This window comes from Truncatella angustata (assembly GCF_020726525.1).
Source record: "Truncatella angustata strain MPI-SDFR-AT-0073 chromosome Unknown BKA67scaffold_1, whole genome shotgun sequence".
NCBI lineage: Eukaryota > Fungi > Ascomycota > Sordariomycetes > Amphisphaeriales > Sporocadaceae > Truncatella > Truncatella angustata.
In genome coordinates, this window is record NW_025763381.1 from 2,236,828 (window position 1) to 2,260,289 (window position 23,462).

At 50.3% G+C, this 23,462-nt stretch overlaps 9 protein-coding genes across 9 annotated transcripts; 5 read left to right on the forward strand and 4 right to left on the reverse strand.

The window, feature by feature from the left end:
- Positions 1-1,234: 1,234 nt before the first annotated feature.
- BKA67DRAFT_544925 (Utp21 specific WD40 associated putative domain-containing protein) lies at positions 1,235-4,845 on the forward strand. The gene is made up of 3 exons (XM_046101301.1): positions 1,235-1,397; positions 1,454-4,139; positions 4,192-4,845. The coding sequence occupies exons 1-3, from the start codon at positions 1,290-1,292 to the stop codon at positions 4,527-4,529; spliced, it is 3,132 nt and encodes a 1,043-aa protein (XP_045963706.1). The 5' UTR covers positions 1,235-1,289; the 3' UTR covers positions 4,530-4,845.
- Positions 4,846-5,209: 364 nt separating this feature from the next.
- On the forward strand, positions 5,210-7,074 carry BKA67DRAFT_589520 (major facilitator superfamily domain-containing protein; the record flags this gene model as incomplete). The annotated part of the gene is made up of 3 exons (XM_046104473.1): positions 5,210-5,434; positions 5,523-6,665; positions 6,727-7,074. 3 exons carry the CDS (start codon positions 5,210-5,212, stop codon positions 7,072-7,074), a joined length of 1,716 nt encoding a protein of 571 aa, XP_045963707.1.
- Positions 7,075-7,602: 528 nt separating this feature from the next.
- On the reverse strand, positions 7,603-8,625 carry BKA67DRAFT_652801 (putative ras-like GTP-binding protein; the record flags this gene model as incomplete). The annotated part of the gene is made up of 2 exons (XM_046106229.1): positions 7,603-8,357; positions 8,433-8,625. The coding sequence occupies 2 exons, from the start codon at positions 8,623-8,625 to the stop codon at positions 7,603-7,605; spliced, it is 948 nt and encodes a 315-aa protein (XP_045963708.1).
- A 1,807-nt stretch (positions 8,626-10,432) lies between these two features.
- On the forward strand, positions 10,433-11,855 carry BKA67DRAFT_544927 (uncharacterized protein). Its single transcript, XM_046101302.1, has one exon. The coding sequence runs from the start codon at positions 10,774-10,776 to the stop codon at positions 11,776-11,778; it is 1,005 nt and encodes a 334-aa protein (XP_045963709.1). The 5' UTR covers positions 10,433-10,773; the 3' UTR covers positions 11,779-11,855.
- A 669-nt stretch (positions 11,856-12,524) lies between these two features.
- BKA67DRAFT_529722 (uncharacterized protein) lies at positions 12,525-13,873 on the forward strand (the record flags this gene model as incomplete). The annotated part of the gene is made up of 5 exons (XM_046099118.1): positions 12,525-12,553; positions 12,620-12,684; positions 13,190-13,393; positions 13,569-13,663; positions 13,778-13,873. 5 exons carry the CDS (start codon positions 12,525-12,527, stop codon positions 13,871-13,873), a joined length of 489 nt encoding a protein of 162 aa, XP_045963710.1.
- Positions 13,874-14,490: 617 nt separating this feature from the next.
- On the forward strand, positions 14,491-15,114 carry BKA67DRAFT_529723 (uncharacterized protein; the record flags this gene model as incomplete). The annotated part of the gene is made up of 1 exon (XM_046099119.1): positions 14,491-15,114. The coding sequence occupies one exon, from the start codon at positions 14,491-14,493 to the stop codon at positions 15,112-15,114; it is 624 nt and encodes a 207-aa protein (XP_045963711.1).
- Positions 15,115-15,291: 177 nt separating this feature from the next.
- On the reverse strand, positions 15,292-16,219 carry BKA67DRAFT_652804 (mitochondrial K+-H+ exchange-related-domain-containing protein; the record flags this gene model as incomplete). Its single annotated transcript, XM_046106230.1, has 2 exons — positions 15,292-15,727; positions 15,783-16,219. The coding sequence occupies 2 exons, from the start codon at positions 16,217-16,219 to the stop codon at positions 15,292-15,294; spliced, it is 873 nt and encodes a 290-aa protein (XP_045963712.1).
- Positions 16,220-17,261: 1,042 nt separating this feature from the next.
- On the reverse strand, positions 17,262-20,470 carry BKA67DRAFT_544935 (uncharacterized protein). The gene has a single exon (XM_046101303.1). It carries the CDS (start codon positions 20,278-20,280, stop codon positions 17,341-17,343), a length of 2,940 nt encoding a protein of 979 aa, XP_045963713.1. The 5' UTR covers positions 20,281-20,470; the 3' UTR covers positions 17,262-17,340.
- A 419-nt stretch (positions 20,471-20,889) lies between these two features.
- Positions 20,890-22,648, reverse strand: BKA67DRAFT_652806 (major facilitator superfamily domain-containing protein; the record flags this gene model as incomplete). Its single annotated transcript, XM_046106231.1, has 6 exons — positions 20,890-21,426; positions 21,478-21,522; positions 21,582-22,079; positions 22,133-22,311; positions 22,390-22,411; positions 22,466-22,648. 6 exons carry the CDS (start codon positions 22,646-22,648, stop codon positions 20,890-20,892), a joined length of 1,464 nt encoding a protein of 487 aa, XP_045963714.1.
- Positions 22,649-23,462: the final 814 nt, after the last annotated feature.

A 23,462-nucleotide genomic window follows, 5' to 3' on the forward strand; every position in this document is an offset into this window, starting at 1 on the left:
ATGATATCTGCACCAGTCGATTCAGTACGGTGGTAGTATTCGGTCCAGACCACAAGGGGCAATTAAGCTTCAATCGCAAAGATTAGATTGGTGACCGACTTTTGGCAGGACCAACGGATGTCCTATGCAGTCTCTTTTCCACAGGTTATGCAGGGAGCCGTACCTGCAAAAGGTAAAATGTTATTTCGTTGGGCACCGTCCTTATTTTCAAGGCACTTGTCGCAGGGCGAATCTAGGGATATATATGGATGACACGGAATTCCCCGGCAGAATATGAAGTCCCCTCAGGCTTAGAAGTAGACTAGTAGGATGCCTATATTCCCAGTGTGTTTGATTAAGACAGGCCGCTTTCAAGACTCAAGAACAGCACAGGTACAGCAGTTTTGAGAGTTGTCCATCATGGTTCTTGGCATCCTCGGGGAGTTCTGGGTATGTAGGGACGACGCCATGAAAGTGTGCAATTGCACTTTGAGGAAGATAGCTGGACGGTGGCGTAATGCTGCCCAGCGGCCAGTGAGGTGAGGTAACGATGGACTTGACTCGACAAAGCAACTCAATTCCGTTGTTGAATCATCTCCAGAGCATCGGCATGTAACAAGGGCTTAGCAAGGTATACACGAGAGAGACGGCAAGTTGCAACACCGATGAAGCACCACATGTAAATTTTCCATGCGCGCTGCCAAACAGCGTCGAGGCCCAAGGATGGGCGTTGAAAAGCATGCTATGACGTCCCAAATGCCAGGCTACTGGAAGCCACAACATTCTGGATCCAGAATGGTTCATAGCTTCAGCGAATAGGAAGCTGCAATCTAGGCCGTCAGCAACGGGCGGTCTGCCCTAATGGTACTACTTAAGCCATCAGAGAATTGACGGCCAGCGAATCCTCTAAGCGACATCGGGCTATGTGCATACTGCAGGCCTTGCTGCAAGTACATTCAATGTGTCGCGTGACCTGGGACACATCACCGAGATCTAGGAGCTTTTGCCTAAGCAATGTCATCTGCAGGATATGTGTGGGCGTCATTTTGCACAATCTTAGTTTGACAGTGTCATAGTGGGCGAAATTCACATCTAAGTGGCAGACACAAAAGTGTTCGTCTGAGTAATGGACATGGCACCTTAACTAATGAGGGGCGGGTTGGCCGTCGGCGCGGGGCTCCTGGCACGCCGACCGCGATAAGATAAGGATTGTCGTTGGAAAAGTTTGGGGAACTTTTTTTCCGACATAGTCGCGAATAGTACCAGCCGTGTTGTAATAGTCACAACTTCGTAACGAGTGCGCATCGACTATGCCTCATTCTGAGCAAGATGGCCGAGGGGCCAAGCGCCAGAGGCTTACTGTTTCATCACAATCAAACGCACAGGGCCATCAGTCGAGAATTTTTGCGCCTTATCGGGTACGTATATTTAGATGGCACTCAAGCACTCCAGCCAATACTGATCTTCATGGCAGACTATAGGGCTTGTTTCTCCGACCAACGTTCCTTTCACCACCGTGCCTTTGGGAAAGACCACATTTCAGCTGACAACCTCTGTTGGTCGGTCCTTACAAACATACGACTTACGGCGCGGCCTCAACCTGGTCTTCATAACGAGACCACAGACCCCTTCCGATATAACGGCAACATACGCTTGGAGACAAAAGGTTTTTGCGGCTTTTGGTGATTCGCAAAATGGAGAAACTCAGGGCATTTGGATCTTTCAACGGGGAAAGAAGGCTGCTGAGTTAGAAATACCGCTTGATTTACATGAGCCGGTAAAACAAATTCTGGTATCTGGCTCTTGGATCATTGCCTGCTGTCTGACCAGAATTGAAGTATGGAAAACGGAGAATCTGGAACACTACACGACCTTGTTCACAATGGCTTCAACGAAAGGCGACAACGAGCTCACCGGCGGGATGTCCACCATGCCAACATTCCTCAACAAGGTATTTGCGGCGCGACGGGATGGTTGGGTAGAGATCTGGAATGTCTCTACCGGAAAACTTATATACACCGTCCTCCCGCCATCGCCTGAATGTGGCGCAGTGACCTGTCTTCAACCTTCGCCGGCACTTTCGCTCATGGCCATAGCATACTCGAATGGATCGCTGATTATTCACAATGTCTTGACGGACAAGACCGTTTTACAAGTCAACGCGGGGACCGAGGACGCGCCCGTGACTGCCATATCCTTCCGCACGGATGGGCAAGGTGCTGGACATGATGGTCGCAAGGACGGTGTCATGGCTACTGCAACATCTTCGAGTGGAGACATTACCTTCTGGGATCTAAACAAAGGTGGAAGGGTCATGGGCGTTCTCCGGAGTGCGCACAACCCCCCGTCTGGAGACGGCCCTTCTGTTCGCGGAGGAGTTAGCAAAATTGAATTTCTTGCCGGTCAACCTGTTATTGTTACCAGCGGACGAGATAATTCACTGAAAACATGGATTTTCGACGAATCACCGTTCTCGCCAATACCGCGCGTTCTTCACTCAAGGAGCGGACATGCTGGGCCCGTCACCTCTTTACAGTTCTTGCCGTCCGACTTCGATGGCGCAGATGCTGGAAATAAGTGGCTGCTCAGCTCAGGCCAAGATCGCAGTCTATGGGGCTGGAGTCTTCGCAGGGATGGGCAAAGCACCGAGCTTAGCCAGGGCAATATTCGCAAGAAAGCTAAGAAGTTTGGTGTTCTTGATAACAATGTCCTGAAGAACGGCCCAACGACATCACTTGACGACCTCAAGGCTCCGGAAATTACCTGCATAGCCTGTTCCCTCAACCGAGATGGTGGTATGGGAGCTATGCCCGGAAAACAGGCCATGTGGCAAAAGTCACAAGACCGCAAGAATAAGCCATCTGACGCAGAGTTGAGTGGTGCGACTGGTTGGGAAAGTGTTGTGACAGCGCACAAGAATGATTCTTATGCTCGAACGTGGTTCTGGGGACGAAAACGTGCTGGCAGATGGGCTTTCCCCACGAGCGACAGGACGAATGTTTCTACAGTGGCGATAAGTTCATGCGGTACTTTCGCTGTCGTAGCATCTGAAGGAGGTTGCATCGACATGTACAACCTTCAGTCCGGGCTACACCGCCAGAGATACCCTTCTACTGTAACCCCAGCTCAAGCAAGACAGGCCAAGCTGCAACAACTAAGACAAGCTGATAGCATCTTGCAACTAGAAGCGCGATCGACAACTGGATTCGGTGTCGGGGTCGGAAAACACACGAAAACCGTAACAGGTGTCATTGTTGACTCTATGAACAAGTATATTATCAGCTGCTCGTTGGACGGTAAGATCAAGTTCTGGGAGTTTCTGACTGGTAGACTCGTGCATGAAATCAGCTGGGCTCCCATGACAGCAATCACGGGTTGTCGATACCACGCCGCAAATGACCTCATTGCTTTTTCATGCGACGATGGTTCGATCAGGGTTGTGGATACCGAAACGAAGCAGACGATTCGAGAGTTCTGGGGTTGCCAAGGGAAGATTAACGACTTCACTTTCTCAAATGATGGGCGCTGGATTGTGGCTGCCTCTCAAGATGCTGTCATTCGAGTGTGGGACTTGCCTACGAGTCACTTGATCGATGCCATTCGGTTGGAACAGCCTTGCACTGCGCTAGCGTTCTCGACGACTGGTGAATATCTCGCTGCAGCGGCTGAAGGCCAGCTGGGGGTCAATATCTGGACCAACAAGACATTGTTTACGCATGTGCCTACCAGACAGATTTCTGAAAAGGAGGTAGGCCAAGTTGCAGGACCAACCACTTCTGGGGAAGGCGGCCAAGGATTGATTGAAGCTGCGTTCGAGGAGGAGGTCCCTGCGGACGAAGATACTGTGGCTGCTCCTTCAATCGACCAGCTGAGCTCCGACATGATGACACTCAGTCTTGTGCCACGTAGCCGATGGCAGACTCTACTGCACCTCGATCTCATCAAGCAGAGGAATAAACCCAAGGAAGCTCCAAAGCTACCCGAGAAGGCACCTTTCTTCTTGCCCTCGACCACGAATTCAATTATGCCAAAGGCAGATGACGCCACAGCAGCTGGCAATGGGCACCAGAGCCTCTCGAGGATTACTAGATTCGACCACTCTTCTCGAAGTGAAGAGGCTTTCACCAGCAAGCTACGGGCTGGTGCCGAAACCGGAAACTGTAAGCGTATTACATATTTACCTCTTCAGTACGCTGCTAACCCAAACCTTAGACGACGAGTTCATTGAGCACCTCAAATCACTTTCTCCATCAAGCGCTGATCTCGAGCTTCGGTCGCTGTCTGCACACGAAGTGGATGATTCGAATGAGCTACTTCATTTCATCCGGGCCCTGACCAGCCGCTTGAAGTCTCGTCGGGACTACGAGCTGACGCAAGCATGGATGACTGTATTCTTGCGATTGCATTTTGATATGATTATGGAGAGCGATACCCTGATGGCAGCTTTGCAGGACTGGAAGAAGCATCAAGCTGAGGAGTGTAACAGACTAGACAACCTGGTGGGATACTGCAGCGGTGTCGTGGGTTTCCTGAGAAGCCCGCGTACATAATCAATCGATTGCCGGACCCCCTTCTTCTGGCATACATGATAAGGAGTTGAGCAGACCTTACACATAATATACCAGTCCTAGATCGATATGTAAAGGTTTAGTTCTTTAGAGCTTGAGCGCGCCAGGGAAACCTCTCGGCCTTGCTTTCGGACTCTGTACCTCGTTGTACGGATCCACCAGTGTTGATTCCCCTCACCCACTCGGATATACTTTGATAACGTTATTGCATCGAGTCATATGTTGACCTAGGTGTTTTACAAAGTAATCGTAGTCAGATTGTGTGACAGCCGAATGAATATGTACAACTCAAATTCACCCACACGAATTATAGTAGTGCTTTGGCCCCGCCTGTGCCGTCCCGACAGCTTCCAACTGCTCTAGCCGCACGCAGAAGTTTGCGCAATATGCAGGCATCGAACTTAGAGCTGACCCCTGAACCCCCCCAAAAAAGGAATCTTGCCTTATGACGCCGTTCCTTATTGTGCATCTTGCATCTTTCATCTTTCAGCTTTCATCTTTCATCTTTCATCTTTCATCTTTCATCTTTCATCTTTCATCTTTCATCTTTCATCTTTCATCTCTCATCTCTCATCTCTCATCTCTCATCTCTCATTTCTTCTTCCCAGGTTGCGAGGCTCCTCCATTTAGACTCTTCTTCCATCGAGGCGAGTCGGCACGTCATGGCGAGCGCACCGGTGCAGCTGCCCGGTGCAGTAGAGACGGAGGTGGAAGCCGCGACCACGGAAGCCAAGCCCACTGGTTCAACGGGGCCGGCAACGGAGGTGGGCAGCAGCGACGGGACTGACCGCAACCAGGAAGATGTCGAGCAAGGCGGTACTGCACTGGAGCGCATCAAGACGAACTTTGGTGATCGGCCAGAATGCTTCAAGAACACATTTCAAGAGGTAAATATATACATATATATATATGTTAAATACTTCCGTAGGGGGTGCATCATATACGAATCGTGAGCTAACCCGACGATATGGCCAGGTGTCGTTCGTCTTTCAGGCCACCGTCGCAACGGCGACTACCTCTTTCCTGACCGGTGTTGGCATGATTGTGACCGCTAATATCGGCCGCGACCTCGGTATGACTCAGGGCGAGATCTCGTGGATAACAGCCTCGACCTCCCTTGTCGCCGGCGCGTTCCAGCTCGCGCTGGGACAGCTTGCGGATTTGTTAGGTCGAAAGGTCATGTTCGTTGTCGGCATGGGGTCGTTTAGTGCGTTCGTGCTGCTCTTGGCCTTTGCGCAAAATCCCTTCTGGATGGTCATCATGTGTGGTGTTCTAGGTATTCCTTCGGCGATGATTGTCCCGCCGGCCATCGGAATCCTGGGCGCTGCGTACAAGACGCCCTCGAAGAGAAAGAACATCGCCTTCTCTGCATTCAGCGCGGGAAATCCTTTGGGGTTCGTATTTGGGTTGATCGTCTGCGGTATTGCATCTTCGGTCTCGAGCTGGCGAGCGGCGTATATATTTCTCTGCATCCTGTGGGCTGTCTTCACCGCCCATGCCATCTGGGCTGTTCCGAACGTGGAGAACTTTGATCGTGCACCATTAAGGGAAAGGGTCAAGGCGCTCAAGCACTTTGACTATGTTGGCACGATCTTGACTATATTCGGTACAGGTATGTTTACTGCTGGTCTCACTCTAGGACCAGACGATGGGTGGTCGAGCGCTACTGTTATTGCACTTCTCGTCATCGGAATCGTTCTGCTTATTTTGTTTGTTCTTTGGGAACGGATTTACCCAAATCCGTTGATGCCACCGTACATTTGGAAAGACCGTAATTTCAGCTTGGTCATCGCGAATACTCTGTTAGGAATGATGAGTTTCACCGCCTCTGGTTTCTGGATCGCATATTATATGCAGAGCGTCCAACAACTATCCACTATAACAGTCGCCGTACATCTTCTTCCCATGGCTGTTGCAGGGCTCACATGGAACGTTGTCGCTGGTCATATCCTCCACAAGGTCAACAATACACTTATCGTGATAGGTGGCTCCCTGTGCTTCTTGGCTGCGGCCTTGTTGCTCTCCTTCATGGGGCCGGATAGCAGCTACTGGGCCTTTATCTTTCCAGCTCTTATACTCAATGTCGCCGGAGCAGACTTTAATTTTAATGTGGCAAACGTAAGTTATCGAACCTTAATATCATGGCACCTGGTGAGACACAGTCACTAAGCAGTAACAGATGTATGTAATGTCCTCAATGCCAATTCACCAACAGAGCATGGCGGGCGGCATTTTCAATGTGGTCATCAGGTTATCGAGTACAGCTGTTATGGGCATCACGACAGCTGTGTTTAGTTCCGTCGAGCTTACACCCGCGGGAATGGCTGATCCTTTGCTGAAGTACACTCGGACATTCCAGGCTTGTGTAGCCCTCTCGGCAGCATGTGTGTTGGTTGCTCCGTTCATCAAGCTAGGAACACAGGGAAACATTTCCAAAGCGCCGACGGACACGGAGGAGAAGCCGGGGCTTGCGGCAGTAGGTGGCACCAAAGATGGAATTATGGAGAAAGAAATAGAGGCCAATTAGATGTTTGCAGACCGATCCGTCTTTCTCCGCAGCATGTCAAGAGGTTTGTTGATCGATTTAGTTGACCTCAACATTTTGATTAGCACGGTTGAGGGATTACGCGGGGGAAAACACAATCGAAGCTCGTCAGGCCTGAAAATAAGGAATCACTATTCCCTCGCGCCCATGAATGAAGTTCACAATCAGTAGAGCCAGAGGGTGTCCGAATCAAAATCGATTATTGAACGCCGAGGCCTAGTACGTCTCGTGGAAGAGGTACTATAACCGCCAAAAGTGCAGCACAAACGACCGAAAACAGGATGATGCACGCAAGGAATGCTCAAAATCCAGAGGATGCCGTAAACCAGACCATATGCAAACGCCGAGGCCCCTAAATATGCCAGAAACGCCATGCTCGAATGCCAAAACCGCTCACCGGTCGTGCTCAAAAGTCTAGAAGTTGCTAAGTAGGCGACGAACCGCATGATGACCTCCCGATCCAGCAGGAAGTTGGCTTAAATACTGTCCTGTCGTGCCATAAAGTTGCGTTTAGCAGCATCTGCTTCTACTCTTCCTTGGATCTTGTTGTATCCTCTGTTCTGCACTGTTCTGCGCCGGATTCTCGATGGTCACGGCGGGGGTGAAGGCGGGTGAAAAGAGCCAGCTCCTTCTGTCACGTCCAACCCTGAAGCTTCCTCTGGGGTTTACCCCGTCGAAATAACCGTTTTGCATGGTGTCGTAGGGAGTACCAGGCGTCGCTGTCGCAGCAAGAAGCGCTTGTTCCATCTTGCGGTTCTGCTCGACCAATTTCCTTGTGACGACCCGGAAAACCTCTTCAACACCCTCTCCGCTCTCGGCACTGATTTCATGGCATGCATCCCAGCCGACCTCTTGCCCCCAAAACCCGGAGCTCCGTTTACTACTCGGGCTTCGCGGTTCGCCGAGCATTCCTCCCATGTTGGTGCTGTAGCCCACATCTCCAGACAGGCCTGCCGCAGGGCTCATCAGGCCAGGAGTCGCGGTCGGCGGTGGTGTGTTACCCTGGCCCGGCGCCAGGTTCTCGGCCACGTATGCTATGCAGCGCTCGAAGGGTACCTCGCGCAGGCTCGGGTCGCGGGCGACAATGTCAGCCTTGGTGCCGACGACGTGGAGCACGACGTCTGGCGGAAGGTTGCGCCGTAGTTCGGTTAGCCACAGGCCCATCTCGGCGAAAGACTGGGCGTCTGTGATGCTGTAACATAGAATGCAGGCGTTGGCGCCGCGGTAGTAGAGTCGCGATATCGAGCGGAATCGTTCTTGGCCGGCTACAGAGAAGAGGAGAGTTAGAAAAACAAACGGACAGTAAAGCCGTGCTATAGAAGGAAATGTATGTGACGAACCGGTATCCCATATTTGTAGCCGCACAACTGTGTCTGTGTCACTATCCACAACACGCTTCGTCAAGAAACTTGCGCCCACTGTAGAGGTGGTCTGCGCCGGATTGAATGCTCCCTTGCAATAGCGCGTAACCAGAGACGTCTTGCCAACGCCCTGGGAGCCGAGCACAACAATCTTGGCTTCGAGGGAAGACATGGCTTGTACTTTGTCTCGAAGCAGATGCAGTCAGCAAATGTCGTCAAGCGGGTGGACGGCCCCGACCTGGAGAGAGATAGCGATGGTAGAGTAGAGCCGCGTGCAACCGTACACAGAAGATAAGCCCGGAGCCAACAAACCCAGAGCCGCTGGCTAGGGAGGACAAGAAGAAACGAGAGCAACTAGCTCAGCGAGCCGAGAATAGAAGAAGGTTGAGAGGGAAGAAGAAGAAAAATAGATTAAAAAAGATGTTAATAAGTGGCGGTCGTCATTTCCTCCTTCCTCTGCTTCCTTTGTTTGTTCAAAAGTTACAGATGTGACCTTGACGCGGTATGCGGCGCGGGGCTGGCGAATTGAGCAATTGCAATCGCGATCCTGTCTGTCAGATGCGCAATAAATTGCCAGGGAGTCGATCGTCACCAGACCCTTTGGCTATGTAAGCAGCCCACACTGCTAGGTTAGTAAGATTGGCTTGGCCTGAATGAACAATCCGTTGATGGGTTTTGTATGTAGTCTAGCTCTTTACCTTCGATTTAGGTCATTTAACCATTCGCGCATTTTCTTCAACCCGTAGAGGAGGTCATGCTCCTTGTCCGACACCTTGAAATGCTCTTCATACCAGCTTGCCGTACCACATGAATGAAGGCTTCCCCTCAAAGGCTGGCAAGATTCAAGGTCGATAAAGAACTGGCAAATTCCCTTCCCCTATCATAAGGTTGTTGGGATTCAAGTCATCATGTGCAAGTCCAATCGAGTGAAGATCAAAAACTGCCAGTTCAAGTTTAGCCATGACTTGATCCATGTGAAGCCTCAGAGTATTGTCATAGCGTTTTAACACAATTCCCTTCAACCGTCCCATCGGCAAGGCGGGCCCCATAATATGGGACGATGTTCTCGTGGGGATGTCTATTAATACGCTCCATCATCAATGCCTCCTGGAGTGGAATTTTTCGGCAGAGTTCGTGGTCGTCCAGGCCATCTTCGTACGAATAGAGGATGGGTCGCTTAATGTAGATTTATTCCTTTGGAAACATGTTCGTAGAGGTGTCAGAGGTGTCAGTCAACTGCGCATTCGTACGTATTTCTGGGTAGATGTCCTAGGCTGGAATGCGCTGCAATGCGGCGGCGAACTCCATGCTGATATCAATGTATTTCTTCTTCAGCTGCCCAAAGAAGGCAATGTCATTGTCGTCAATGGACTCATACAATATTGTGTATTTGACAATGCTGCGCTCATCATCCTCGAAAGCAGTGAGAACAGCACCTAGATCGCGCTGGGGTTCTGATTTCTGGGGTGGTAATCGTTGCCATTGCAGATCGTGTAAGGTAATACTTGTTGAAGGCGCATGTGAAGTGATGCGTGCAAAGTAATGTTAAGCAAGTGCAGCAAAGGGGGGGGGGGGGGGGTTTCTTGCGGAAAAAAAAAAGAAGGTAGGATTGAGTTGTGTTTTGTCACAGTGTTGCGTGTTGCGCACCTGCTGTGGTTAGTGGTCTTACGAAACGACTCAAAATGGCACGGTTGTTCAGTTCGAGTACGATCATGTCAACTTGACCTACCAAAGCTGTAAACAAATGAATAATATACTAACTATACTCCGTACACCTTCGTGGAGACTACATACTGTACTGTACGTATTGTACGGATCCGTATGGGGGATATGAATGTTGACCTTGTCTTTCTCATCATTGACAACCGTGTGGCCGGTGCAGAATCTCCGTGGCTGGGACCAGCTCCAGCCCCCCTGCCCATGCCCATTGCCCTGCCCATGCACGACTATGAGTGGACCGATCTATTAGCTCTAACATTAGCTGCTGCCAGGTTTGCGCGGCTCTGATTGTGACGCAACTTTAACTTTAGACATCCGGTCGCGACTGGGTCTTCATTCTCAAATTCGGGCATGGCAGGTCGACCGCCAGAATAAACGGTCAGCGCTCAGCGCCGTTGCCAGGATCTCCCAAGAGGCGACAGCACTTTCGGACGCGCTTCTCTGCGCAAGTCTTTCACTCGTTTCCTTTTCATCCCTGCGGAACTGCGCCTGGGGCACACCGAGACAACGTCAAGCGCATAGGGGACGATGAGATGGAATAAGGGCCACATCTACATTTGAATCTGCCTGACTTCGACCGCCACTGCGAGGACACGAAAATATGACCGTCCGTGTCGTCCCGCCATTTGCAAGGCTCGATGAAGATGACGATTACGTTCAGTGGGAAGATATCCCGGATGAGCCACCGCGTCAGGGGATGGTTCGGCGCGTGTCTTCCCACGGTGGCTTCACAACATGGGTCGATGCGCGACAAGTGAAAAGACACAGGCGACCAGCATGGATGCTGAAGAGAGGTGATCGTCCAGGCCGGGAACTGGATCACCTCCGTACTGCTACTCCTGTCATACCCAAAGCGGTGGGGTTCAGGCCATATGGCGGGGACCCCTATGCCAGATGGCGACACCTTATAAAAACTGCGCCTCATATTATGCCTGATCATCACCATACAATCACCCTAGAGGAGCTAAATGAGCAACCCCAGGGCGCGCCCACCGATTTAGAGCAGCAGCTTTCAGCTGTCCAGCCCAAGAGACACAACTGGTTCTTCGTCAACCCCTTACCCCAACTCATCTTCCGGCTTCTCGTGCTAGGCAGCACTATTTCATCGCTAGCTATGGCTACGGTGCTTTACAGGACACATTGGTGGTGGAGGTCGACAGATTCCTATGAATTAGCTCAGAGGAGCCAGGTCATTCTCTCCATCACAGTCGACTCCTTGTCAATCCCTTACGTATTCTACATGACTTTCGACGATGTATTCCGGCCGCCTCTTGGGCTGAGGCGTCCCATCATCAAGGTCTCTCTCACCCTCCTGGATGTACTGTTCATCATCCTTAAGGCTGCCAGCACTGCGCTGGCGTTCCAGGCGTTGGAAACAAGTACCCCGACATTGAATCAGGCGCTGGTCAGGGCGCTAGCTGCCTGCCTCTTCACAGGATTGGTGTTTTGGGTTGTGAATTTTACTATCAGTCTCTTACGAATCATTGAACGACTAGGAGGAATGGAGAAAGGGAGAAAGATCCCATCACCTCAGAAGAATGGGAAGCGAAAAGGTTATGTTGTCAACGGCAAGAATTTTGTCCAGGCAATAAAGAAGAGGGGCTGAAATATTCCCAATGTACACTTGATGAAATGAATTCGTAGTCTTTAGTATATAAGTAATGTCATATAGTTATTGCCGCTAGTCTTGAAAGCACATTACTGGCCTTTACTACCTGAACTAGTTGTTGGGGTGAGATACGAGCGTGTCTTCGTGCACAACGACAATCGTATGAATGGTGTATGAAGGCTTCTTGATACATGCCATTAATTGGGCTTGGCCTATATACGTTCTCTATCATTCTGAACTAGTACTAGTATGCAAGGAAACCAAGACCAGTAAGCGGCTTCCTTTCGCCCTCGTTTGAATGAAAGAATCCCATTCTTATCTGGGACAGACAAGCAGGAATCTTTATGGCTGCCTCTCAAAAATTCTGTCCAGCTACTCAGGCGTTGCTTGAGGAAGCAATCCTCGCTGTCGTCTTACGCGGCATAACACAGCTTGTGTGGTATAGTACAACATGACGCGTTGCGAACAAGTTATAGAACGCGTTTCGTGTTTGAACCTCCCGCATACTGTTTTGATTTGACTTCTCTCATCGAATGCTGGGGGCTGCATATATTACATAAATAAATAGTCATGATATGAAACATTTAATAGCCATACTAGCTTATGTCACCATTTTTCGATCATGAATCGTTGCTGAGTGGATCTTTGAGCTAGAACTTTTACGTGATCCTCTGTACTTGATATGACACAGTGCACGTTATTTGCACATGTTAGTACGTCAGCGATCGTCCTTGAATTTCATCATGGCTTTCATCGTTCACAGTTCACACATGTGTGTCAAAAGCTGGTGCCAGCAGTGCCCGCCCAACGTCAACACCACTCCTACCACAACTTACAGTGTTAGTATGGATGAGAGATTTATGGTTGGAGTGAAGGCGTACTTAAAAGCTATCGAAGCCAAAGGTATGAGTGGATCATAAGTGAGCCAAAAAGAAAAAGAAGAAAAAGACTCGGATCATGGTCAGGACTGTTGTGGCAAAAAGCAGCGATCGCGCTGAAGAGTGCCCCTACGTGTCTCTCAAGGCAATTGTGGGGTGTGAGTTTACTCCATGAGTTGGTCTCTTTCTCTCGCTAATGGTCACCAGGCAGTGACAGTGTTTTACGTAGCTCGTCTGACCTTTTGAGGACAACCACAGGGTGCAAAGGCCAGCCAGAAAAGCTATGATTTTATCCTATGAATGAATGCTACTCTGAAACTCATGGCCCAAGCAGAAGCAGCTATAATGGTGGCGATAGTCCATGCAACATTTCTGAGGAAGACGCCGCGTGTAGCGATATACAGAGCTGTTACGATTAGATCGGCACAATGAACTGCAATCAAACCCGATCCTCCTTGGCTAAGACCCTTCAGAAGAAATTGATATGTCTTTGAATGACCATCGACTGTTCGGCACTAAAAAGTGTTTAGGAATCGCTACACAAACTTCCTACATGGGAGTGTTGATGTACTCAGACGATCCCATGCAGTGCCAGCCTGCTAATGAGGGCCTAGAGTGCTTGTTGGGCGAGGAAGGGACGGGTTTCTTCCTCCCACGTGAAGTTGGTACGGTGTTCGGTTTGGTCCGACACGGGTTCCCATTTGCTTCCGACTACGGTGAACTTGTTCGACGAAGTATGTGGATGTTTTGCTAACGGAATCAGTTGACGCCGTGAGCCCGGGAACATCCTGGTTGTGCACATGTCGCGTTGCCCTGGCGCATAAGGAGAGTCTACGCCCGTTCTATGTATGTAGAAGAACGGCCGGGGTCTGCCATGGTGCTTGTTCCAACTGCATCTCGGCAGGAAAGATGACCGAATGCCTGTTCCACAAGGCACTGGGACGGGGAAGAAAGCCGCAGCCACGCCGATAGAAGTCCAAGCTTCCCTCATCGCCGCTATCGAAGTACGTGACCACTTCGTGCTAAATACAATATTAGAACCGAGTTTATTTGGTGGTCCCATTTTCGTTCGCTTGTGATTCTTCATGGCTTTTTCCGTCTTTGCTTATATTACTTAGTATTTCCTCTATAATCTCGTATCTTTCTTCAACTTCATTCTCGTTTTCGAGCCGCTTAGCTGTGTAGATGAAGAGTTTGAACCAGCAGAAGTATAATGGTACACCACAAAACCATTATAACATTTGATAGCCAGTATTTGGATGGGATACGAACCGCTATGCATTTTTGCTGAAGTGTGCCTTCTTGGTCTCAGTGGCTTAGGTCGGGCACAGGGAAGCATGGAACCGCATAAGTAACAAATGTTAACACGTATTGCCAAGTATATACGCAACCAACTTATCCAACCAATAGCCTCTGAACAACAAACTAAATCTCGTAACACCGATCTGTCGCTGTGCGAAATTGTGCCACAGCGCTCGTACTTTTGACTATGTGTGTCTCTTGTCACAAGGTTACACAGCAATCTGTCAGTTCAGGGCATGTAAGACAAGTTGCTTCAAGAAGAAATGCGCAGTCCAGATGGGATGGCGGGTTTGCCTTACAAATTCCAGGATTACGCATGTGTTGCCACGGACAGGAATCTAGACCCCATCTCTTGATTCTGTGTCAAAAATGAGCATGTATTGTTTGAGCAAAAGATCGCGCACAAAAGAACCCACTGGAGAATTACATACTCTTACCTTTTCGTACATGAGAGCTTCATCATAGCACCGGTGCTGGACTTTGGCATCTTTGCTCGGGCCCATCACACCCATATTTCGGGGTAGAGGAGATGGCTTCACTGCTGCGAGATGGACGATACGCACCTCCGATTCCATCCCCTCTCAACCCGACAGGTGGTCTACCAATATCGACACACCAGTACAAACGAAATAATCACTCTCGGGTAGGGGCACGAAAACCCAGCGGACTAGTAAGTCCAACACAGAGACTCATGCGGCAGAAGGCAGCGGAAGCATGGAGGTCCTTGTCATCGAACAACACAGTCCATAGCGCCACCTCAGCCACGGTGATCCGAGGGCTGAAGCCGGAGATGGTAGACATAAGCCGGCGGCAGAGCTTTGTAGTTGCAGACAGGTCTTCCTGGAGGGAGGAAGAGGAAAAGCTGGGAGTCGACGGCCGCGCAGAGCAGCCGATATTTTTCGACGCGTTCGACGGAGGGAACATGGGTTTGGGTATTGTGACGATGGACATAGAGAAGCAACCCCTTCTTAGACATTACGATTCTGCACCTAGAAGCAAAGCGGCAGCGGCAGCAGCAGCGCAGAATGTGCTGCCTCTCTACGAGCACAGACCGCGTGGGCCGACAAGCTTGACAAGGCGGCGATTGATATTAGTAGTTGGGATAGTTTGCGTAATCATGTTAGTATCAACTTTCTGGCCAAACAAAAGATAGCCACAAGGGAGGATCAAATGACGGCGGGATCTTGAAGAGGAGCAATGCCATGAATTGAGGAGAGTCGTTACCCGTCTCTCACCTGCGCTTTTCTGTCTATGATCGTGTATCTTCAATATGCCGTAACCTCGTACATAAGCACCGCCCGTAGTATACAATTCCAGATTATCGGTATCGTTATTGATCCTTCCTCTCGTTATTCTTAGCCGTAGGACCAGGATTTGGCACAGGATGGGCCTGACTGTGCTCTTTGTGAAGAGCATGCTCAACCTGCCAGATGGCGCGTTCCACTTCGACCTCAAGCTCTGGTATATCCAGCTCCTTAAATAACTGGCGGCCATTCTCTTGTGTCAATAGCATCTTCTCTTGCTCCTCGGGTATTTCTTGGCCAGATGCGCGCGAATCGATCTCGGGCGCCTCGCTGGACTGGGGGTTTGCTTTTGACAATGTAGACGTGGACAAAAGTGTAGGATAAATCTTGTCCAAGATAGGTGATGGTGCCAAGGAGAGGAGGTTGTTCTCAGATAGCCACTGTATGTGCTTTCCTCCAGCCAATGCGCGCCAATGTGACCAGGCACGGTAGACCAGATAGAAGAATGGCAGGTTAGGTATTCTGGATGATCATTAGACACTTTGTTCCAGTTGAGAGTAGACGGGGCGCGACTTACACAGGGACCAGGGCGAATGGAGCGCTGATGGGCATACCCACGATGCACCAAGTCAACCTCTGCTTGTGTAGTGTTTGCCGCTCCGTGGCCAGGGTCTGGAGGACGCTTAAGGCCTTGGTGGTGGGTATCGCAGACTTGGGATAGACGACCTCGACCTTCTCCAGCCCATGCGCCTCCTCCTCTTGCCTCCGCTTGGACAGAGGAGGGACCGACTTCAACCCCCATTCCTCGTATGGTATCCGCTGGAGGGCTTTGTTCCCGTAGTTCACTATGGTCTTCTGCCAGCCACTCTCCTTCTTCTCCCATCCTGCCCAGAGCTTCGCAGCTTTCGCAGTCGCCTTGTCAACATAGCTCTTGCTGTCCGCGGTCTTTGTCTCCAGCTTCTGGCAATAGAGCAGCGTCCGCCGCGTGGAGATGGGTAGAAGATAGATGCGCATCTTGAAGTTGCTGCTCTGTTCCTGGGACGAGTTCGAGCGGCGGGTTCGCAGCAGGCGGGGACGTCAGCCTCGGGGGTCGGCTAGCAGGCAATTGGATTTATTCGCACTCTGTTACTGCCTCATGCCCAGGATTGAATGGATGATGTTGATGCTAAAGTGACAAAACTAGTTAGGAAATTGTAGTTCTATTGAGCTCGAACATGGTGACAAGAAAAGAAAGAAAAAAAGAAAGAAAAAGGGACTGACGTCGCGATGCGCTTGCGAAACGTGAATCCGGGCTGGTTTATTTGCTCCACAGAGGGATAACTTGGAAACTAGGTAACCTAGTCAGTCTGCGGTAGTCTGGGTTAGTCTACTCCGTAGGTCCTGGCTATTTAGGTCACGTCAAGTACGGATCCGTACATGTGCAGTCATAGTTAAGCTTTTACTGCAAGATAAGCCTATGGCGTAGTTGATACGGATCCCTAGAGGGGGTGTGGACGTGGACTATGCATCCAATCAGAACCTCATGTGTAAACTTGACAGTAGATCACTTCAAATGCGGATCAGTCGCCCTGCAAGGAACAAACATGCACCTTCACCCATCACTTTGGGCGGCTCACATCTCTAAGAATGTATATATATATATATAAACGGCCATGTTGACAGCTTGAGGTATAGTGCGGGGGTCCTTATTGAGACTTATGGAGAGGAGCAGATCCGTAAAGCTCCGAGGAATCGCACTGTCCGCTATTGCCCATACGGAGTCTATGCGGAGTCTATACGCATACCAGCACCGACGTTGCATCCTCGAAGTGTGAGAGAGTGTTGCATGACGATGCCACTTGAATGACAAGACCAGTGGCAATGTGCATTACCGAGGGGTTGGTTTGTGGTCGCTTACCTTCGAACACATCACTCTCATCACTATCCAAGCTTTGAAGCACGACTGGTGAGGCAATGAAGAACTGGCTATATCCGTGCAGTTGTTCTCGTAGACGTTGCTGTTGACTTAGGATTTAATATTTGGCGGTAGATAACAACAGCGGGAGTGATCCGCTGCGGATTTTTTTGCTGCGGAATGGTTGCATGTTCATATTTATGCACTGTTAACAATAGTCTACATTTATGATATACAAAATCTACCCATACGCCTCAACGGGAGCTTGGGATCGCGTTTCAGAAGTCAGCGTTCTGTGGATTTCTTTGATGCTGGTATCGTTACCGTCTCGATAACGTTGCTCTCGTTGCCCGTCTCCCGAAGCTCCAGCCGCGGTACTAATTATGCGTAGGGTCTCCTTGTACATCATGGACCCAACTTTGATTTCTATTTCGCGTCGTTGTTTGAGGTGATCGATACCGTTTTTCAGAATCTCAATGATCTCGAGGACCCGCGTCGATTGCTTCCAATCCGCCATGTGCTTCCTCGTGTCCTTGAGCAATTTGAGAGCTTTCTTATCGGCTGCTAAAGGGCTTGAGAGCAAGGACTCAACAAGCCAACGCATACCGTCCGTATCGAGCGTCTGCCAATAGGCCATGAGCAGAGCTCGAAGGCTTTGCCGTGAGAAGCAAGGGTTTGTGGCACCACTCTTCTCCATTGCAAGCTTGCAGAGGTGTATAGCTCGATCGAATTGTTTGAATTGAGCAGACATAACGGCTGCCTGGGTCAGGACTGAAGCGTCTATGAGCACGCCGGAAGCCTCGAACCGAGTGATCAGCATCTGCAGGTTTCCCATGACCTCTTCGAACGATCCCCGGAATTGATGGATTTGAGCTTTGATGAGTGTACCAACGGCCGAACTAACATCGTGGCCCTTTTCGTGCATCTCGCTGATAAACCCGACAGCCGTGCCAATATTGTCGCCTTGTTGTTGCAGTGCTGCCTCGACCGCGACGCGCAAACATTTCGGACACCACGGCATGCCGAAACGAACAGCCCGCTTGTAAATGGTGACAGCTTTGGCAGGTCTTCTGCGGACGACCTCCTCGGACATGGCATGTAACACGTCCCGCTCATTTGCAGACTTGAAGAAGTAAGGAAGCTTGCTCGGTGCAGCACCCAGCATGCCCAGTCTTTGATTCATGTTTGCACCAGAGTAGTTTCCTTCTTCCATCGCTGCGCTGTGCATAATTCTTGTGGTAACCTTATCGACTGAATTGGGGTCAAGGTCCCGAATAGCACAATAAAGTTTTCTCAAGATCCAATACGGGAAGTTCCATTGCTTTCTGAAGTTGTGCAGGATGGCGTTGGTAAAGCCCGGATCCGGCGCGAATCCTTGGGAGCTGCAATATCCAAGCCACCCAATGAATCCTTCATGATCGTGTATCTGGCCGTACTTGTTTGCCACGAACGTGACGATGTAGCGGTGAAACCGCACATCCATCTCTGCTTTGTACAGCTTGATAAAATCTTCAACTTGTGTGATTATGTGTCGATCGGCAAACACCTTCAGTACAGCAACAAAAGTCTGGTCATAGGCTTCCATTTGGGACTTACTGTACCTCTTCATATTCGAAAAGTCTGTGAAGACATCATCCCAGGCGTTGTCCTTGGCTTTCATAAGAGTCATATATCCATTCAGCCAGACATTGTTCACCATGCGCGGAGCGAGCGATATCGTTTCTTGGTAGTAGCGCTGAGCGACTTGCTTGTCTTCGGCGAGAACTGCGAGCTTCACCATGATCTGATAGACCTCCTCTCGATCGTCGATCTGGTCCATCAGGCCGGACGACACGAATTCATCAAAGAAGCACTGAGACATTTCAAGGTCCTTGTGGCGGCTCCAATGACTCTGCAAAAGTTGGCTCAACCAGCTCGTTTGTGGTTGTAACCCAGTAGTGCTACATAGCTTGGACAAAGCACGCGCAACCTGTTCAGCGTGCGCTCCTCGCATGGCCTCGACCGAGGCAAGGACGAGTTCCACTGTCGCATCGAAGCAAGAGATATCAGGTGACATCTTGGAGAAATTCACCCTGAAATATTTAATGACCGACTTGTAATCGCTGTACTCATAGAGGCTTTGCAGAAACCAAGCCGTAAACTCTTCCGGATGCGCCTGCTGGCCTAAGACCCTCCAATAGACCTGGTGGACGATTTGAATCTGGTTGAATCGGATAAGTTGTGATATCAGATTCTTCCCCACATGCAGTACCTCGTCAGCATGCAATCTGGGTTTATCATTGAACTTGGCCAGGAACAATTGCGCCACCAGGTGAAGGCGCTTTGCTGCAGAATCTCGATCAATGTCGATAGTCCGCAGTATTGATTCCATGATGGGAAACGGTTCATGCGCATAGTACCGCACTTCATCAACCTCTCCAGATCGCACGGTCGCGACAAGAATGTCTTGGGCCTCCTGTAACAACCCCTTTTCTTGACAGCGGATGCAGAGCGCCTGTGATATATCCAGCCAGCTCTTGTCCAGCTTCCTCCTGAAAGCTCCTTTTCCCTGACCCGCGCTAAGAAAAGCAGCGGTAAAGGTGGCAAGGGCACCGGGCTCGTCCAGCCTTTTGTTTATGGTTGCGATTGGTAGGTCAAACAGTTCTGCAATTTTCGGTCGCTGCGCTGGCCTGGAAGCGAGTGCTGGTGTCTGAGCCCAACCGCCGCTATCTCGAAGCTTTGGCAGGGCAGCTGTTGGAGCCACACGTGGAAGCAGAGAGCTGGATGTGCGGGAAGTTCGCGTTCGAGGTTCGACGGAGTTCTTGTCTGGGGCAATTGGTGTCGCCGGAGGGCCGGCAGCCTCATTTCGAATTGTGCGGTTCGTTTCTGCGATGACGGAGGAGCGAAGTGAGGTTATGCGTGGTTCCTGCGATATTTGTGAGCTGGCATTGTGGTAGTGCCAATGCAGCTCATCCCCGGACAAGACGACAGCATCGTCGCCAGCGTAACTAACGGCTTCTGCTGCTCCATGGTACTTCCGCGAAGTTCTGAGCTTTTTCTTGTTGTCGATGGCGGTCCGCAGGGTGCTGATGCGTCGTCTTCGGTCTTCAACAACCAAGCCGAGAGCACAGGAGGTACCCAAAGCGAGACCTCGGAGCGCACGAATTGCCGCCTTGGATGGTACGGGTACGGGTGTCGACATTGTTACGAATGGCGTATCTCAGCCATGGCGTGTCTACTCCGGACGCTTTGCAATTAAGATGGCAAGCCGATGATTGCAGTACCTTACGCGGTCACCGAAAGTATGGATTCGCTCTCCACTGTCGTTATCGTTCGATGCTCGGGTCCAAGAACAAATGACCAAAGTGAACTTCCAATAGTATCTCGAGATGTCCTTGACAGGGATTAATGTAAAGCCGAACATGCACGGAGCACGGAGTAGAGAGTACCATATGCGAAGTGCTTAGCGCCCCCTTACTAGTATTAATATGAAGATGATGCCCCTAGTGCCCCGATAAATAAATAGAAACTTTACCATATGACGGTTTATAGCTAAGACCGTCCAATTCTCGGTTTTGTAGGTTTCTCCATCTGATGTCAGTGCGACTGTTTCCAACCTCCATCATTTCAACTTCAAACGTCAAGTCATGGTATGGAACTGGAAGCTTTGCCTTGTGGAACTTCTGGACTGAGACAGATACATGTGGTCATAGGTATTGTTACTTCTATTTAGGTGAGAGTCGAGGCCGATACCGCCGGCGGCTATTTCTCGAAGACCTTGTCTCTCACACGGGCCGCCGCATTTTATCCTCTAGTAAACGTAGAGGTTCTGGTCCTCGTTGTCCTGCTGCCTCAACTTCTCGTTCCGCTTCTTGATGATGACCCTAGCAACCCACGCGACAGCTGCAGTTCCCAGAGAAAATCCGGCACTGGCGCCAAGCGCAGTGGCATATCGAGGACCATCCTCTTTGGGCCAGAGGTAAGGGGTCCAGATAAACGACACGTTCATAAGACTCGTCACAATGCTGATGGCCACGGCCTTCTTCTCCTTGGTCTGGGCGCAAACACTACCGCACCAACCCAGGATCAGTGAGTTGACGCCGTACGTACCGATGGTGAAAATGACCATGGCTACATAACGGCCGGCCATGTTCATCGTGGAGCATGCAGCCACAAAACCAATTGTCGCCACAATCTTGGAGATCGTGATGTGCCAAGTCCGTTCATTGAACTTGCCCGAGCTCCACGACACGGCGATTGTGACGGCACCCGCGATCAGGTATGGTGGACAAGTCAGAACAAGAGTGATCGTGTCATTGAAACCGAGCGTTTGCACGACCGTAGGGAACTCCAAGCAAGTTAGTTATCTACAAGGTTTCCAGGTCGAGGATTTACTTACGAAGTTCTTAAAGCCATTTGCCGCCAGATGCAAATGAGCCATCAACTGCGCGACTGTTAGTAAAGCCTGCACGGCGTCCTCATCATGACATCAAAATGACTTACAGCAAAAATCCAGACCATGGGATCGCTAACTGCTTGCCTGAAACCAGCCCAGACTCCAGCATCTCCCTGGTTCTGCGTAGTATCTAGCTCGATACGGTTGTGGGCGAGAAGTCTCTCCTCAGGGGTGAGCCACTTGGTAGTCAAGGGCGTATCGGGCAAGACGAAGAAACCAACGACAGCAATCGCAAATGTCACTGCGCCCTGGAGAATGAATAACCAGCGCCATCCTGAGATGCCCGCCACATCATCAAGTCCGTGGAAGATGCCGGCGGCGATGAGACCAGCGAAAGCAGTAGCGAGGATGTTACCAGTGTATAAAATGGCGATTCGAGTCGCAAGCTCCTTGCGGTTATAAAACAAGCTCAGGATGTAGACTGCTCCTGGGTAGTATGGAGCTTCAGTTATGCCAAGGAAGAATCGGGTCAGGAGAAGTCCTGTGAAGTTTTGGGCCAGGGCTGTCACAGCACTGACAACTGCCCAGGCCATCATGACAATAGACTAGAGTGATTGTGAGTGGGGTGACATGAAAGACGTGTACATGCGCAACTTACGAGGAATGCGGATGGCTTTGTACGGGTTAGGATCATGTTGGCAGGCACACCGCCAAGGAGATAGCCAACAAATAATATGCTGACACAAGTCGAGTACTGAACAGAATCAAGACCGAGGTCTTTCTCGATATGATTGATCCTAGCAAGAGCAATCGCGTTGCGGTCCAAGTAGTTGAGCCCTATACGATCTTGAGTGAGCAATTACTTCTTCCAAGTTATGTGCCGAGACCTTGGGAGCAACATGAGGAGTATCTTACAATACATGCTCCATAACATCGGCTGAAAGATTGATCAGTCCATTGTAATCATTCGTATCGACACTGAACAACTCACCATGATCCATCGGTCGAGTTTCTTGACCAGGGCAATCTCGCGAGGATTAGTCTTCTCATGAGCACCACTGTAGTCAATGTTCCGTACTGCCGGGATTGGCTTCTCCAACGTATTCGTGTCGACTTGGAATAGGGCAGGGTTGTCATCGTGAACAACGCCTGGCTTTTCTTTGGTGTCAGTCATGATGAAAGTCATAGGACGGGTAATCAATATCGAAAACTGTATGGATGGATTTTTGATAACAGACAGCCCGATATGATATGAAGCCTGCCGCGTACCAAGAACGAACCTCCAGATTTTGGGTGCGTGATAAGGCTCTTTATACGCATCGAAGGACGGATGAACCGTTCAGCTGGATCTGGGGTTCGGCTTCGTGACATCAACACTATCTCTCATCCCCGGATGCCCAGATCCCCCAGATTTCATAGCCCCAGATTCTTCTAAGCCTACATGGTTATGCCACTTGCAACACACCAACCTAGAACTCATGGCCATACGATAAACAGTCGGATGCCATGGCGAGCCAGCTCTTAGCTGTCTTGGCTGGCATGTTGCCAGGTTCTCCGCGAACAAAATCCCTCAAGTTTTGTGGTTCTGATCTGGGTTGATAGTGTCGTGCGCGAGAGCCGCCACTTGTCCAGGGACGAATCTTAATTGTCATGAGCCTCAGCATTTTCGTTGGCCAAGGCAAGGCCTGTCTCGGCCGTCCAATACACTGCAGAGCCCAGACAATTAGTGCTTGGAAGCTTATGGTTCCAAGAAACTCTAGAACTGCCGATGGCTTGTGCCATGCTTGGTGTTGCCAAGACTTCATGCCTGAGGTGATGTCGAGGTGTAAGCATCGCTAGAGGCTCGTTATTTCGCCAAGAGCCTACACTTACGACGGCTTATAGCAGCTGGCTTAGGGTACCAAGTGAGCTTGGAAATTTAGTTTCTCCTGCATTCTCCACGATCTTGCAGCCGTGCACTTTTCGTTCCAAGCCAACTATGCTTCCGA